The following is a 16,802-nucleotide window of genomic DNA, read 5'->3' as shown; positions in this document are numbered from 1 at the left end:
GGATTCTTAATCTAAAGACTCTGGACCCCCAGGATAGAGTTCAGGGGGTCCGTGGACTTGGATGCTAACAGCTTTATTTTTACCATTTTTTAGTTTTAATTTTACTAACTTTTGATTATCTTTGTAACTCCAGGAAATTTTATTCTATGTATTTTAAAACAAGATTCTGCAAAGGAGACCATAAATTTTTCCAGATGATTTGAGGGGTCCACGACACAAGAAAGGTTAAGAACCCCTATTCTAAGGAGATATTATTTTTATCCAATTCTCTGCCACTAACTGGCAGCATAAACCTTGTTGTATCAATTAACTCCTCCATGCCTCAGTTTTTGTACTTGTAAAAAAGCTGATAAGAACTCTGGCCCAAAGTATGTAATAGATCTATTTTAAGGATTAAATGATATATATATATATATTATGTATAATATATATATGTAAAATGACTTCAAACTGAATATTACAATATACATAAAAGGAATTGTTATTTTTATTTCTATTATTAGTGAGACATTGATTGTGTACAGTATAGAAAGCTGGCCCCAGAGTCCACAAGAATGGGGTTTAAGTTATTCCTCTGATACAAATGGGCTTTATGACCCTGGAAAAATCAGTTAACCTCTTATCATTCTAGTCACTAAAGATAAAAGATACAATAAAGGTGCTAACATGTGTTGGTTGAAAGGATTTCCACATTTAGGAGTTCTACATGTCGTTGAAGTTTCAGATCCAGTACCTATTTCCTATTACAAAATGATTATAAAAACATTTGATTTATCCTGTGGTCACATAGCTACTTACTGACAGAACTGTGATTAGAACTCAGGTCTTTTATCGCCTTGTTTGGTGATCTTTCCATTTGAAACCTAAAATTCAATAATGAATTCCTACTGCCTCTGACTGACATTTCCAAAAGTTTGGGCTATTCTATGGGTCATGGAGCAAATACTCAAGTACCCTTTGGAATAATGGAATGCTGACTAGATTCTCCTTTTGCTTTTGGTTGCCACTGCATTGAGGGAAAATATTAGTATGTACCAGGATCGTAATATCTAGGAGCCTATAGTCAAAGCTAGGAGAGATTGGCTAAATTTTTCCTGAGGATACAGGGGCATGGTTCAGTGGATAGAATACTAGACTTGACATTGGGAGGAACTGGCTTTAATCTCACCTTTGGCCTTTTCTAGCTATGTGATTCTGGGCAAGTCATTTAACTCTGCTAAGCTCCCATTTCTTCATCTGTAAAATGGGAATAAAAAACCCCATAGGACATAAATACCTGCTATGGTTGTTGTGAGGCTCAAAGGACTTAATTGTATGTAAGGAGCCATATTAATCTGTGACTCTTTGTGACAAGAATATGCAAAAGAAATCTTTATATAGGTTGTGGACTTCCTGGGTACCTGAGGTGAGTATCTCAGACTAGTTGGGGTTGGGGTACCATTTGCAAGGTCCAGGACTGGTTTTACTGAGTCTTGAATGTAGTGGCCTTTGGTTTTTGAAGGACATCATTCAGTTCCCTAGAAACCAGGCTTAGTTCCATGGCTAGGCTTAGAATGCTCCACCTCTAACTTCCTAAAGGAAAATCTGGGCTTTTCTCCATTCAGGATTCTAGCATCAAGGCACTCAATAGTCAATATGATCTAGTTCTGAACTTTTGATGGCCACCTTTCTGTTTGAACTGGTTAAACGGAAGCCCCCTCTTCCGTAGTTGGTCTGCACTGCCCCTCAGTGTTGCTACAGCAGAGTTGCAACAAGAGGAGTTGAGAGAAAGCCTGAGAACTTCCCTTCATCCACAGAGTAAGAAGAGTGGGGCTCCATGGCAGTCAGAGGTGGAGGGCAGCACAGGCGCCCCTTTGGTTCCCCACAGAAGATTGTTCTGAGGGGTCCGTTAAGCGGTCAGGGCTGTAGGACATAGCTGACTCAAATGAGTTCTTTTCCTGGAGAATCGAGGGGAGGCAGATAAGGGCAAAGAGGCTTGTGTATCTTAGGTCGAGCAGCCATATATTGGGTGGTGAAAGGTCAGTGACTAGAGGGGAGAGAATAGGCAAGGCTTGAAGTCACGGGGAAGCTACAGCCTTGCTGGGTCCTGACTCTCTCTCTGCTCCTTGTATTGTCATTGTGGTGTAGGTGCTATCTGGATTGGTCTTGGGGTTATAGCTCCTGCTGCCCCAGAAACCATGGCCAGTATACACCAGAACTGACGAAGTGAGTATTGATTTTAAAGGCTGTAAGACAGATTCAGCCCAGGATTGCCTATCTGGATGCTACCAGCGGAGTTTACTCCTGATTCCCTCTCCTTATGAGAAGATATCTAAGGGGAGAACCAGACTCATTCAATGGTAGAGATGGAAAGGACCTTAGAGAGCTACTAGGTCAATATGATCATTTTTTCATATGAGGAAACCAAGGCCTGGAGAGGGCAAGTGGTTTGTTCAAATGAATACCATAAATTTAGTGACAGAATAGAGATGAACTGCCACGTCCACTGATTTTATCCTCAGTGTGAAGTAGGCCGGTATATGGGGTGAGGGAAACTGAAGGTATAAGCAGCTATTTGATCCAGGTGCTAAGCCTCCACCCCTTTTCTTTTCTTCCTCTCCAGGAATTACTTGCCCTGTTCCTTACCCGGAACCCCAACGCTGAAAGAAACCTACCTGTGTAGCAGATGGCATCGTAGCGGGATAAGGGATCCGGATAGCCAGTTTGATTGGCATGTAGATACACAGTCCTTACCCCTAGGAGGTTGCCCCCACAGTTAGGACGTGCCTTGGAGATGGGGTATCGGACACTGCGGTCAGCCAGCCAGCCAGCACTGCACATGTCCATTCCACTTTGCCAGGCTAGGTACAGCTGCCCTGTGGTTGCCAGCCGGGCTCCCAGGCGCCGGCACTCATTTGCTGCTTCCTGGAAGGTGAATTTCTCCGGGGATGTAGAATAAAAGACTTCCCCTAGAAAGGACATCAACTAACATGAGCATTTCTCCTCCTCTTCTTTTAAGATGAGTTTACCAAAATCGTTGGTTCTCCAGATACCCAATGTCTCAACTTTCCAGATTCTTTTTCCATTTCTCCATATCTAAATCCACAGTTTCCCCAGGTATTTAGAATCTCCAACTCCCTTTTTTATCTATTCCTCAAATTCCTAGGTTCTTATTTTAGTTGGTTTTTGAAAGTCTCAAACCTTGACCAGCAACCCATCCCCCAAAGCGTGAGCTCCCACAGATCCAAGGCTCCTGATCTCCAAAATTTTGGGCAAGACAACATCAAGAAAACAGAGAAAGTCAAAGGCAGAGCAGCTAAAATGACAAATTGATGCCTGAGAGGAAGGCTGGCTTTATCTTTGGACAGAGTAGGTGTGATATGAAGCGTAGCAGGAAGGCTCTGTTGCCTAAATATATCTCCTCTATTGGTCTCTTTCTAGTACATGAGTTCCTGTGCCTGGAAATGAATCCCTGAGTTCCTTTTAAAATAGAAACTCTCCTGCAAGTCAAAAATAGTAAATAAGGGCCGGACCAGATGACCTCTGAGGTCTCTTCTAAGTAAGATTCTATTCAAGCAGTGCCTGGCACCTTAGTATAAACAAGTTTGTCGGTTCTTTTCTCTATGGCAGGAGGAGGAATGTGAGAGTACTGGGTATGTGGGTTGGGATCTGGGGAACTACTCCCCCCCGCCCCCCAATGAAGAACTGGCTAATAAAGGGGAAAGAGAATGCAGACCTCATGCCTACTTTATGTACTGTTTATCTCAATTTCCCCACTAAATCTGTGAATTATGCAGCTATTCCCAAACTGCCTTTTCCCCATTCTAATTTATGCCATGGTCTTAGGTCTTAAAATAATACTGCTTAAGTAAGGCCCAGGGCTAAGGAAGTGCACCTAGGGGGTACCCTGAGTACAAGTGTGAAATGGGAAGCTAGCTCTGCTGGAATGGAGTTGGGAGCTCCATTTATTGGGACAGGAGGAATTTCTAGTTTAAGAATATATATTATGGCCACAAAGCAGGATAGTGAATTCTCCAGGTGGTGGAACACTAGGCAAAGAATTAAGGGAGAGTAGGCTATGCAGTTCATTTCATTCTTCTGCTGGAAAAAACACAACAGAGTGGGTCACCCCATAGACCCCTTGGTAAATATCCATCTATTTCGTGGCCTTCCTGGTATGTCTTTTGGGAGAAATGGATCTTTCCCTGATAGACAGTGGCTCTAGTCCTAAGATGCACTTACCTCCCATCTCCTCTGCAAAGCAGTATACGTCATAGGTCTCATTGGTGTCTCGGATGCCATAGGTTCTTACTCCAGGGAATTCATCCTTGTCTCCATAGCAGCCCTCACGGGGGCTATGAATAGGGTACCTAAGAGAAACAAGATGAGAAGGTATACCCCAAAGAATGGGAAAGGAATCAGCATCAGGCTGGAGAAAGTCTGCTGGTGACTATATTTCTTATATCGATGTAGTTGCAGATGTGTACTTTAGTGGTGTAAAACTCAAATGGAAATGGGAGGGGGCACTAAATTATACATATGTGACTTAGTTTTAAAATGTAATGTTATCTATTTTATTGTAGCTTTAATTTATTTTGCTAAATATTTCCCAATCATACTTTAAAAAAAAACCTTTTCCCCCCAAACATATATAGAAACAATTTTTGACAACTGTTTTCTGACATTTCTCATTTCAAATTCTTTCCTTCCCTTTCTCTCAATTTTACTTTATTCTGGTTCAGGCTGCATTCAGCAGTATTGTGGGTTACCTGTGACGTGAGGGCCACGTTTGATACCTCTAGTGTAGTCTGTTTATTCAACTATCTTTTAGCATTTGTATTTTTAAAAAAGTTTTTGAGAGACAAGGAAGTGACACAGTGGCTAGTGTGCTAGACTTGGAACTCAGAAGACTGAATACAAATTCTTCCTCAGGCAAGGGATATGACCCTGGGAAAATCACTGGATCTCTGTCAGTTATCTCATCTGAAAAATGGGATTAATAATAGTACCTACCTCCCAGGGTTGTTGTGAAGATCAAATGAGATAACATACAGAAAGTGCTTTGTAACCCTTAAAATGCCATAGAAATGTTTGCTCTTTTAATCTAGCCTTCCATCTTCTCTGTCTGCTTTGTTTTGACTCGATTATGAACTCTTCCAGGGGAAGAATGTAGCTTCTTAAGAGTTTTTGATCACTATCCTGTTGTTGCATTAGCAGCAATGTTCCCTCTGTGGGTGTTTGATAAAGTTTTTTTGAACTGACTAAATGTTCACTAAGAATAGTACTTGAATCCATCATTTCTAAGATAATAGATTTTTGGGGGGGAGGGATAGGTGTCTGCACCTGTGATTCCATTTTAATAAAGAACTCATGATATGGAAATGCTTTCTATCAATACTGACCAATAACTTGTCTGCAGCTGTAACTCAACTCTGATTCCCTTAGAGCAGTGATTCCCAAAGTGGGTGCCACCGCCCCCTGGTGTGTGCTGCAGCGATCCAGGAGAGCAGTGATAGCCACAGGTGCATTTATCTTTCTTATTAATTGCTATTAAAATTAAAAAAAATTAATTTCCAGGGTACTAAGTAATATTTTTTCTGGAAAGGGGGCGGTAGGCTAAAAAAGTTTGGAACCACTGCTTTAGAGAACTGATTGAGGCACTAAAAGGTTCAATGTCTTGCTCCTGGTCCCATATCTAGAATATATCAGAGGCAGGATGGAAATCCAGATATTCTGAATTCCAAGAAACACCTCTCCATTTTCGTATAAGTATTTACAATGCATTTAGCACTCTGCTAGGCAAACTATTCTCCTGATTTTCTCTTCTATTCCAGTTTCCCAGTCCCTAAATCTGTGGCCTTCTTCCTCATCCCCTTCTCCATGATCTCCATGATCAGGAAAGCCTACCTGACAGTTTGGTCAGCTAGCCAGCCAGCATCACACTGGTGGTAACCATCGTCGTAGGCAGCCTGTAGCTGCTCAGGAGTGGCAATGACAGCACTATTTTGTATGCAGGCCTGCTGTGCCTTCTCAAAATCCAGGGTGTAACGCGTAGAGATAGCCCTGTAATGGAACACGATGCCTAGAAAAGACACACACAGACACACGGACACACACACACATGTTAAAAAGCCAGCCAGAATCTCTGATGTCTTGCTAACATCATGTTTCAATGCTCCCTCTCTGCTTTTGGAGAGAAGGACTCTCAAATGCCCTTGGAAAAATACACACAGTTTCAGTAGATTTCTCTTTATTCTTAAATTTGAAGGCTTTCCTTTAAAATGAGGATTCTTAACCTTTTTTGTGTCATGGATCCCTTGGGCAACTTGGTGAAGCCAATAGACCCCATCTCAGAATGTTTTTAAATGTAGAAAATAAAAAGGAAACTAATTATACTGAAGTAGTTATAAAATATATATTATATTTAGTTATATATGCACATGTGTGAACATATATATGGTGGATATTATACATACATACTTATTTAAACCCAAGATCAGGGACCCCAAGTTCTTTGTTCTATGGGATTATCTTGAGAAAGATAATAGAATTGGTTCTCTTCCCCAGAGCTTATTATCTTCTAATCTTCTTTTGGGCAAAGTATGGTGACAATCTGACTTGTTATATTCTAATGCCAGAAGCTTTGTTGCCCAACAAAGACTTTAAGTTCTCTTTGGGGAAAGAAAATAGGTAGGTAACATGATTTGAGTAATTTTGGGTGGCTTTTTGGGTTACCCTGGGGGTGGGACAGCATGCCCCAGCAGGAAGGATGCCAGAGAAAGAATTAGGGGACAGTATTCTAATCACAATTGTGATACTAACTTGCTAACAGGCTATTAACATGTTGTGTGATCTTAGTTAAGTCACTGGATCTTAGTCACCTCATGTGTAAAATGACAATGACTCAAAGTATTTTCTGAGAAATAAGCAAGAAAATGAATATAAGTGCATTTTTTAAAAGTATAAAATGTGAGATATTATGATTATTACTCAAAGGATAAAATCACTTCCATGGGACAAAAAAGGATTGGTCATGAATACTCAGGGAAGAAAATGCAGAGAAAAAATGTATTTTGGAACACAGGACATAGAATCACGGATTTAGAGCTAGAAGGTACTTTAGAGATCATGAAGTAGGCTCCAAACCCCTCACATGTTTCCAATTTATAAGCAAACTGTGGTACAAGGAATTTAAGGGATTTGTTCAGAGTCTCATAGCTGATATGTTTCTGAGATAGGATTGGAACCCAGATTCTTCCTGACTTCAAGTTTACTTCCCTATCTAATAGATCCAAGCTGGGATAGAGGGTTCCTGTGGAGAGAAGACAGGAGGTCCCTCACCTTTGACAATGACCTCCAGAGTAGCGTGGCTGTCCTCGATACCATGCATCACCTCACAGCGGTAGATGCCTGAGTCATTGGAGCGAAGGTTGTTGATCTCCAGGGTAGCATCACTGGGGATGGCAGGGTAGTTGGGCAGTGAGATCTTGTCCTGGTAGGCACTGTTGATTCGTACACGCCCCTCAGTGGCTACCAAAAGGACCACCTCCTTCTCTTCTGAGAGGCGGCTCCACTTGATCCGGGGTGAGAGTGGGGGTGTGGAAGGGGCCGTGGTCACAGGGTGTACAGGGTCAATGAAATAGCAGGGAATGGTGAGAGAATTTCCAAGAAGGACACGAAGGGGAGAAGGCTCTGGGATGCTTACACTCAGTAAGTTAGCATGGTCTAGAAGAGGGAACATGGAAGAGAGGTCATTAGTACATTAGGAACAAAGGGACAACTTCAGAGTGTTTATTCTAAATTGGGGTGGGGCTGACCTCCTCAGATTCATCAATAGGGGTGATGCCTTTGGGTCTAGAGCAAAAATTTGGTGTGTTCTTGTTGTCCAATGGATTGTCCCATTTGATACCCTTAGCACAAACGCTACAACTGAAAGGCATTTGCTTCAAATTGTCTGTGAAAAATCCACGAGAAAATGAGACACTGGGAAATTCTGGTCAGTAAGTCTTAAGGAGAGCATTATGGAATTTAAGAAGATTCAGAGAAGGGCAAAGCAAACATCAGAGAATAGACTTGGCAATAAGGCTCTTTGCTTTTGCGCACAATAGTATTCCATTACCATCATATACCACAATTTGAGGGACAACCCTTCATTTTCCAAATTTTTGCCACCACAAAGAGTACAACTACGAATATTTTTGTACAAGTTTCTTTCCTTATCTCTTTGGGGTACAAACCTAGTAGTGGTATTGCTGCATCAAAGGGTGTGCATTCTTTTTTTTTTTTTTTTAAACCCTTACCTTCCGTCTTGGAGTCAATACTTTGTATTGGCTCCAAGGCAGAAGAGTGGTAAGGGTAGGCAATGGGGGTCAAGTGACTTGCCCACGGTCACACAGCTGGGAAGTGTCTGAGATCAGATTTGAACCTAGGACCTCCCGTCTCTAGGCCTGGCTCTCAATCCACTGAGCTACCCAGCTGCCCCCATGGGTGTGCATTCTTTTAAAGCCCTTTGTACATAATTCCAAATTGCCTTCCAGAATGGCTGAATTAATCACAACTCCACCAGCAATGTGCATTAGTGTCCCGATTTTGCCTTAACCCCTCCAACATTCATTATTTTCCTTTACTGTCATATTGACCAATCTGCTAGGTATGAGGTGGTACCTCAGTGTTGTTTTGATTTGCATTTCTCTAATTATAAGAGATTTAGAACACTTTTTCATGTGCTTTTTGATAGTTTTGATTTCCTCTTGTGAAAACTGCCTATTCATATCCCTTGACCATTTGTCAATTGGGAAAAGGCTTGTTTTTTTGTACAATTGACTTAGCTCCTTAGAAATTTGAGAAATTAGACCTTTTACAGAGGTCTTAGTTATAAAATGTTTTCCCCAGTTTGTTCCTTGCTTTTGAAAGACAAAGGCTGATACATAATTAAATCAGACCACAGAATTATAAAATTTGCCAATAAGATGAACACAGACTCGTTCACCAAATCTTATTAAATTAAATTAAATTAAAAAATCTTATTAAATTAAATTAAATTAAAGAATATAATTGCAGATAGATAAAATTTTCAGCAACAAATAGATAGAAAATTTTTAGAGATTGTATATGTAATACTTAAAATATAAAGCAGTTCAAGAAATTTGGGAGGAAAACAAGAATATTTGGATTCTAACTTTTTGAGGCAAAAGACATGCATGAATGATAGAGACCAGTTGTAAGAATTTATTATTCATATACGATATTAATTTCTACTTAGGGGTCTAGATTAGAGAGAACTTTGTATATTTCTGCATTTGAGTCTGGGTCATTCTGTTGCTTTTTACGTTTATTCTCACCTTAGAAACATCAAGGAATGTCTTCCTTTTAACAAAATATGGTTCCTCAATAAAGGGGACAATGATTCTTTTCTTGTCCTCATGACAACTTACCAGTATGTTTGGGGAGGGGCTGAGAGTCTGATGGATCACTTCCTAATTCACTATTTCCCAATTAGAGATGTCTTGGAATGTTCAAAGGTAGGGCTGAGTAATGCACTTCTAAAGCTCTATTTATATATCTGTCATGAGGTCCTTTGCTCATCGAGAAGGCTCATGACCTATACTTTTACTGGTTAAAAGGCAAGTTTAATCAGTAAACTGATATTCTTATTCAAAACCCAGCCCCTCAAAATAATTTTAATTATAACATAATCAATCAGCCAGCATTAATAAGTGTGACAGACACTGTACTAAGTACGGGATATAAATACAAGCATCCCCGCGCTCTGAGAGTTTGTATTCTCCTAGAGGGATACAATGCAGGTAGGGGAGTGGCAGCCAGGGAAGGGAATTTTGTCTTAATCAGTCAGGGATTGTGAATGTAGTCACAGTACAGTAAATTTCCATGCCCTCTCCAAGAGTACTATAGTAGTTTTGATTTAATTAGTGTGCCCAGACAAGAGAAGGAGAGGTAGTAGATTTATTGGGATGGGACATGTGGCAAGATGCTTGTGATACGGTGGATCCAGGTGCCTTGTTGGGTCAAGGACAATTACTCTGACTCTGAATACCATTTTTTATGTTCTTACGAAGAACTTAAGACAAATATAATGTCTAGATTTTAGTGATTGAAGCTTCCCCCTAATCTCAAAGAAAGGTCTTATGACACTGATTTACTCCGAGTATAGTTTTGCCTAGATTTTGAATAATATAATGAGGTTTTATCATGGTAGCATAGACTCTCAGAATTAAAAAAAAAATGAACCTCAGAGATCATTTCATTTAAATCCTCCCTGAAACTTGAATCCCTTCTACAATGTTCTTAAAAGTAATTTAGCCTTTGCTTAAACATGTTCAATGATGGGGAACTTACTACCTATTTGTTCATTTATTGGGTTCCTTTCTACCTGCTTCATATAGTTTCTTTCTTTTTTCATCCTTTTTGGATCTGTGCCCTTTAAGAATTATTGCTTTCAATTTATCTATGCCTTATCTTTGTCCAGTCTCCCTCTGTTTCCAGTTTAGCTTGTAAGAGCTATTGGTCTATACCAATAGAAAGACACTAATGGTGGTATTGTAGTGGTATCAGTGAAAAGGTCTCTGCCAAGATCTCTCTGAACGGGGTAAGATCACCCAAGATAGAGTATTATGTCTGTCTCAAGCAGAGATCAAGGAGGGAGTAGAAATTCATCTTCTCAATAGTACTCTTCACAAACTTTATTCGAGTAATTCTTATCAGCTAATATGTCATATCCCCTAAAGAGAATAAATAAGCTATAATAATAAGGAGGGACAACTGTTTTTGCTTTTTAATCTGTATTTGCAAAGCCTAGCACACGTCTTATACCAAGTTAGTGCTGAAAAAGTACTTAAATAAAGGGACTGGATTGATACTCTTGCCATGCTGAGCAGGCGAGTGGGGGGAGTTAATGAGAAGCTTCAGTGTTGTAGTATAAGGCCAAAGGACAGAGTGACCACTTAAGAAATTAGATGGTTTTCCTGGGTCTGGGATTTCACGAATGGGGTGCTCCTTCCACTGATGCAGGTGATAACTCCTCCATAATCTAGTCCCGTGTTGGCAAACTTATGATATATGTGCCAGAGTGGAGGAGGCTGCTCCTTTCCCCCTCTCCACGAGCAACCGAGGGCATTCTCACATCACCTGCCCCTCTGCCCAGAAGCCCAATGGGAGCACTTCTTCCCTCCCCTGTCTGGGGTAAGTTGGGGGGTTCACATATGGCATATGGGTTGCAGTTTGGGCATTTGGTCTCTAAGGTCTCTAAAAGGTTCACCATAACTGGTCTAGTCTTTGGGCAGGGATATGCCAAGAGAACATCATCTCTGGCCAGCCTTGTGCTAATAATTCTCTCTGAACTTGGCCAGGCTAGCTCATCCTCCTATGGCACACATGTAAAAAGGTCCATACTTGGAGTCTTTCCAACTAGATAAGTCCCACCAGGACTGAATCTCTGCTGATATAGTCTTTGAGAAGCCAAGCCCCTAAATCAAGTCTTTAAAGTGCCTTAGGGGAGGACTCAGTCACTATATGAAGTTCAGAAATGTTGGAGCTCTTACCTGAAACTTCCACAGAGATGGCTGCAGCGATGACTCGCAAACTCATCAACACTAAGAGTAAAGTGGTCATAGTTTATCTGGAATAGATGAAAAAAAAAGTATTTGGGTGGTTAGCATGGAGTGAATCCAACGAAGAACACAGAGAGCCCAGGAAAGATTCTCTAGGAAGCATATACTCTAGAGTCAGAGGTAGCTCAGTGATATAGTGGATAGAGCATTAGATCTCAAGTTGGGGAGACTTGACTCCATATTTGACTTCAGATACTTAATATGTGATAGACAAGTCATTTAAATCTGCTTTAATCTTCTCGTCTGCAAAATGAGGATAATAATAGCCCCTCCCTCTCAGTATTGTTGTGAAGATCAAATGAGACAATATGTGTAAAGCCCTTTATAAATCTTAAAAAGTGTTAGTTATAATTATAATTCCTTCAGACTAAGGACCATCCCCCTGTTAAAGGGGAATGCTCTTTCCAAGGAATCCTGGCTTCATAAAATGTTTAGAGGAAGAAAAATACATAAAAGTGAAACAAAATAAAACCCCCACTAAGATAAGATATAAAAAACATTCATAAGATAATTCAGTGCTTCCCATATAGAAGGCATTTAATAAAGGTTTATTGAAATGGATTGAATTGATCTTGTTGCAGGGAGAAATCTCTCTCAGGACAGTGATTAATTAGTCTTGGTGACCTCTAACCTTCTATAGGTATCACTCTACTAAGAAAATACGTTGCAATGATGTCCTTTGTCCTTAGTTAATAGTTTATTTTGGATATATACCCATCCAACAATGAACCCGTTCCATAACAAAGAAAAGCAACCAAAATATGGTGCCCATGTCTGACAAAGCCTGCAGCTTTCCGCCCCCATAGTTCCTCACTTCTCTTCCAAGAGGAGAGAGGAATATTTCATTATCTCCTCTCTAGGGTGATTATTGTTGATTCAGTTACTCAATGTTCAGTTTCCTTTTAGTGATCTTTGTCATTTACTTTTACCAAAAAGGAAAATGAGACTCTGAGAGAAGGATTTGACCAATCTTCCTTGCAATGTTTTTCAAAATCCCTCCCCCAATTTCTCATACAGGGGAATTTCTCATACCCTTAGAATGGTTAGGAGATTTAGGAAGAATTCACTGTTCCAGTTCAGAAGAAAGGATGGAATACAAAGGTTGCAGAAACTTAGCAACAGTCAACATTTAGGAAGATGGACAGAAGGAATTCTCTACCATTAATGTATGCCCCTAGAGAACTTGATTGGAACTTACAAAATGGGTAAAAGGGTAGGTAAAGACAGTCTTAGGGGCAGCTGGATGGCACAGTGGATAAAATACTGGGTCTGGAATCAGGAAGACCTGAGTTCAAATTTGACCTCAGACACTTACTAGCCGTGTGACCTATGGCAAGACACTTAATCCCTGTATACCCCAGTTTTCTCATTTGTAAAATGAGCCAGAGAAGGAAATGGCAAACCACCCCAGTCAGTATTTTTGCCAAGAAAACCCTAAATTGGGTCATGAAGAGTTGAAAATGACTGAATACAATAAAAAAGACAGTCTTCAATTTACAGAAGACTTCACAGAATTTTGGAGTTTTTAGGGCCATTGGAGTCCATCTAATTCAACCTTTACTTATACAAGATCTCCTCTAATGCCATATCCAAATTCTAACTAGTGGCTATTTAGCCATTACTTGAAAGAACCTCTCACTCCCTAGGCAGCCCATTCCTCTGATTTTCTTACGTAAAAATCTTAATTTGTCTCTTTGCAACTTCCACTTTCTGCTTCTAGCTCTGCCTTCTAGATAGAATAAGAGTGTTTTCTCTTTCATTTAACAACCCTTGATATAACTGAAAGCATCTTTAATGTCCCCCTGCTAGGGCTTCTCTTAGTTAAACATCCCATGTTCTTTCAAATCATCCTTAAAGAGCATATGGTCCTATCCTATCCTATCCTTTTATTTCAATTATTTGCTACTTATGTGTTTAATTTCATTGAGAATCATAACATTTTGCTTTATTTTTGACCTATTAAAATATTCCGTTTTCCTCCAATTGCCTGTAAAAAACAATTTTAATGTTGCTTTCTAAAAACTTCAGATTCCAAACTCTTTCCATCCCTTTTCCCCTTCCTCCTCCTTAAGCAAAAAGCAATTTGATGTAGATTATACATGTGCAATCATGCAAAACATATTTCCATACAAGACATGTTGTAAAAGAAAATACAGGCCAAAAATAGAAACATGAAAAAAATAGTGAAAAATAGTATGCTTCAATCTGCATTTAGACTTCATTGTTTATTTCTCTGAAGGTGGTTAGCATTTTTTTTTATCATGAGACCTTTGGAACTATCTTGGATTATTATATTGCTGAGAATAGCTAAGTCAGAATCATGTAATTTTTGAGCTGGAAGGGACTTCAGAGAAGATATCATGTGCAGGGGAGGAAATTAGGGCCCCAAGAGGAGAAGTGACTTGTCTTAAGTATTTATTTCATTTATTGCTTTATAGAAGCTGAGAGAAGGAGAAGGGGGGAAACTTGAGGTTAAAGTGTTAGGATTCTAGGAAGGGTCATCTCGTCCTGCTCCCTCATTTTCCAGTTGCAGAAACTGAGCTCACAGAGAGACTAAGTAATTAACTTGAGGTCACACAGGTAGTCGGGGGCATGATTCGAACCTAGGTCCACCTACTACAAAGTTAGGGTTCTTTCCACTGTATGACAGACCCCTCTCCCCCACCCAGTGCTCTCAAAGTAAAATGTTAAGTCAAATGTGTTAAGAAAATTTATCTTAGAAATAACTTTTCAGGAACATGGTCTTTCTAGAGCTACCTTCCAGTAGATGTCACTATTCACCTATTCATCATCTCCTGCAGAAGCAGCTAATTTCTTGAAAAGAGCTTTTGGAGAAAAGGACTTGTAGCTTTCCCTGAGAGAAAGGCCCAGGAGGGGGAGCTATAAGCATTGTACTCCTAAAGTGTAGCCCCCTACACCTCTTAGGTTGCTCATATGAAGATCATGATTTTAACTGCAGCAATGGAAAATCTGACCCACATAACTAGAATTCTTTTTCTTTAGTCATCAGGGGATTCTCTTCCATTCAATCCAATATAATCTAACAAACCTACTTAGTTCCTTTTTTGAATAAAATACCAGCATCAACCAAAGATTAAATACCCAGAGATCCTTGCCCTAAAGCGTAGAATAGGATCGTGCCCTTAATAGTTTGGTAGAAGGAAAGACATAGACACAAACAACTAATACACAGACACAAACAACTAATGTAAAAACAGATAAGTGAATACTCCAATATATTAAGAATGCCTGCTTTTAGATGAAGTAGAATGGTATTAATTGGGTGGAAATCCTTCCTCTGCTGATTACTTACCTGCGGGACCTTCTATATGCCATTTAGTCTCCTAGGACTCAGTTTCCACATGTGTAAAATGAAAATGTTGGATTAGATGGCCTCTGACAGCCCTTTTTTCCTACATCGATGATCCATGTAGATGATCACTGCCGCATGCCAATCACAGTCTTTCTGTCACTTTCTTTTACATTTTAAATTGATTTTAATTTGTTTTCTGAACTTGGTGAACAACAAGAAGTACAAACATGATCACATTTTAACCATATATATGTTTAAAAACCAGCAAAATATGAAATATGAAATCTCTTCCCATCCTCAATTAAAGGGGAAAAGCCCCTTATAACAAATAAAAATGGTCAAGAAAAAAGTTTTAATTTGTCTCTTTGCAACTTCTACTCTCTTCTTCCAGTTCTGCCTCTTAGATGCAAAAAAAGTGCTTTCTCTTCCATTTAGTAACCCTTTAAATAGCTGAAAGCAGTTTTAATGTCCCCCTATTAGGACTTCTCTTGGTTAAATATCCCATGTTCTTTCAAACCATCCTTAAAGAGCACATGGTCCTATTCTATCCCATCCCTTGCTTTCAATTATTAGCCACTTAAGTGTTTGTCAAGAAAGGAATACAAACATTGATTGTTCCTGACTACACATCTCCATCTGCACCTTGAGTCCTTTGCCTTTGCACCAGGGGATCCTCCCCAATCCACAAGTTACTCTTTGTGAGTTGTGGCCAAGAAAACCCATTCCCTGGTGGATGGAGCTGTGTTGATGAACCTCTCTGAAGTGAGCAAGTCTAATGTTCAGATGAAAGATTATTGTCCAACTGCCTATCAATGGATTGAAAGCAAAGCCTTTCCAGCTTGGTAGGACACAGCGGAATCAGCTCCTATATTAAAGGCATTGCACGAATCCCCATGTAAGACTCAGAGATGACCAGGATCATTGCTACAAAGATGACCATGACCACCTCCATGCTAGAAATGGACTGACTAAAGTGAGCAAAATTAAAACTAAAACCCCTTGCAAACATGATAATATGTAAGAAGCTACAAGGAGTGGGCAAACCTATCAAATATTGACTGATTGGTAACCCTAAGGCTGGCTTGAACAAAGGCTTAAGTTTCTGGGTGAGGTGAGAGTAATCTTAAAGCCTCAGGGAGGGAGAGAAGGGACTAGATGGAGTCTGTGGCATGTTTTCGTAAATTTTGAAGTTGGCAGGCGGTGAAGGGCCATATTATGGAGCCCATTCTTCCAAAATACATGATGAAACCCAGCCTCTTCTCCATTCTACCCCTTTTTGCTTTGTACAGCTAAGCATGTTTTTAAATCTGTTCGTTAAACCAGAGGTGTTAAGCTCAGGGGCGCTGAAGACATTCCTGACTACAGCCCACCTGATAAAAATATAATTGTGAAATATTTTTATTTTTATTTATTTTTATGTTTCAAAAACCCTTACCTTCCGTCTTGGAATCAATACTGTGTATTGGCTCCAAGGCAGAAGAGTGATAAAGGCTAGGCACTGGAGGTCAAGTGACTTGCCCAGGGTCACACAGCTGGGAAGTGTCTGAGGCCAGAATTAAACCCAGGCCTGGCTCTCAATCCACTTAGCTACCCAATTGCCCCCCCCCCCCAATTGTGAAATATTTAACAAAAGAAGGAAAAAATCAATAGAACATAGACAGTGTTAATTTGTGGGTCTTAAAGTCCATGTGTGGCCCACAGGGATCCTCATGTAAAGTTTAAGGGCCCCTATTTCTATTTTAATTTGACCATGCATTGCATCAAAGCATTGATTAAGCAGCTCCTATGTGGAAGGCTCTGTGGGACAGTCTATGGAAGGTACAAAGATGACCAGGGCTAACAATTTCTCCCATCTCGGTAAACTTAGTGAATTCCAGACCTTC

The 16,802-nt window shown here is 40.0% G+C and overlaps 1 protein-coding gene across 1 annotated transcript in view; it reads right to left on the bottom strand.

Moving 5' to 3' along the window:
• Nucleotides 1-11,607, bottom strand: part of ACAN (aggrecan) — a 44,720-nt gene extending 33,113 nt beyond the window's left edge. Inside the window, exons 1-5 of the mRNA XM_044660139.1 lie at nucleotides 11,538-11,607; nucleotides 7,321-7,704; nucleotides 5,887-6,061; nucleotides 4,222-4,349; nucleotides 2,655-2,948 (exon numbers count right to left, since the gene is read on the bottom strand). Of these exons, the coding sequence (XP_044516074.1) occupies nucleotides 2,655-2,948; nucleotides 4,222-4,349; nucleotides 5,887-6,061; nucleotides 7,321-7,704; nucleotides 11,538-11,607 (1,051 nt within the window). The remainder of the gene's footprint in view (nucleotides 1-2,654; nucleotides 2,949-4,221; nucleotides 4,350-5,886; nucleotides 6,062-7,320; nucleotides 7,705-11,537) is intronic.
• Nucleotides 11,608-16,802: the final 5,195 nt, after the last annotated feature.

The sequence above is a fragment of the Gracilinanus agilis genome, chromosome 2, assembly GCF_016433145.1.
Source record: "Gracilinanus agilis isolate LMUSP501 chromosome 2, AgileGrace, whole genome shotgun sequence".
NCBI classification, from domain to species: domain Eukaryota; kingdom Metazoa; phylum Chordata; class Mammalia; order Didelphimorphia; family Didelphidae; genus Gracilinanus; species Gracilinanus agilis.
This window is presented reverse-complemented; position numbering and strand designations above follow the sequence as displayed.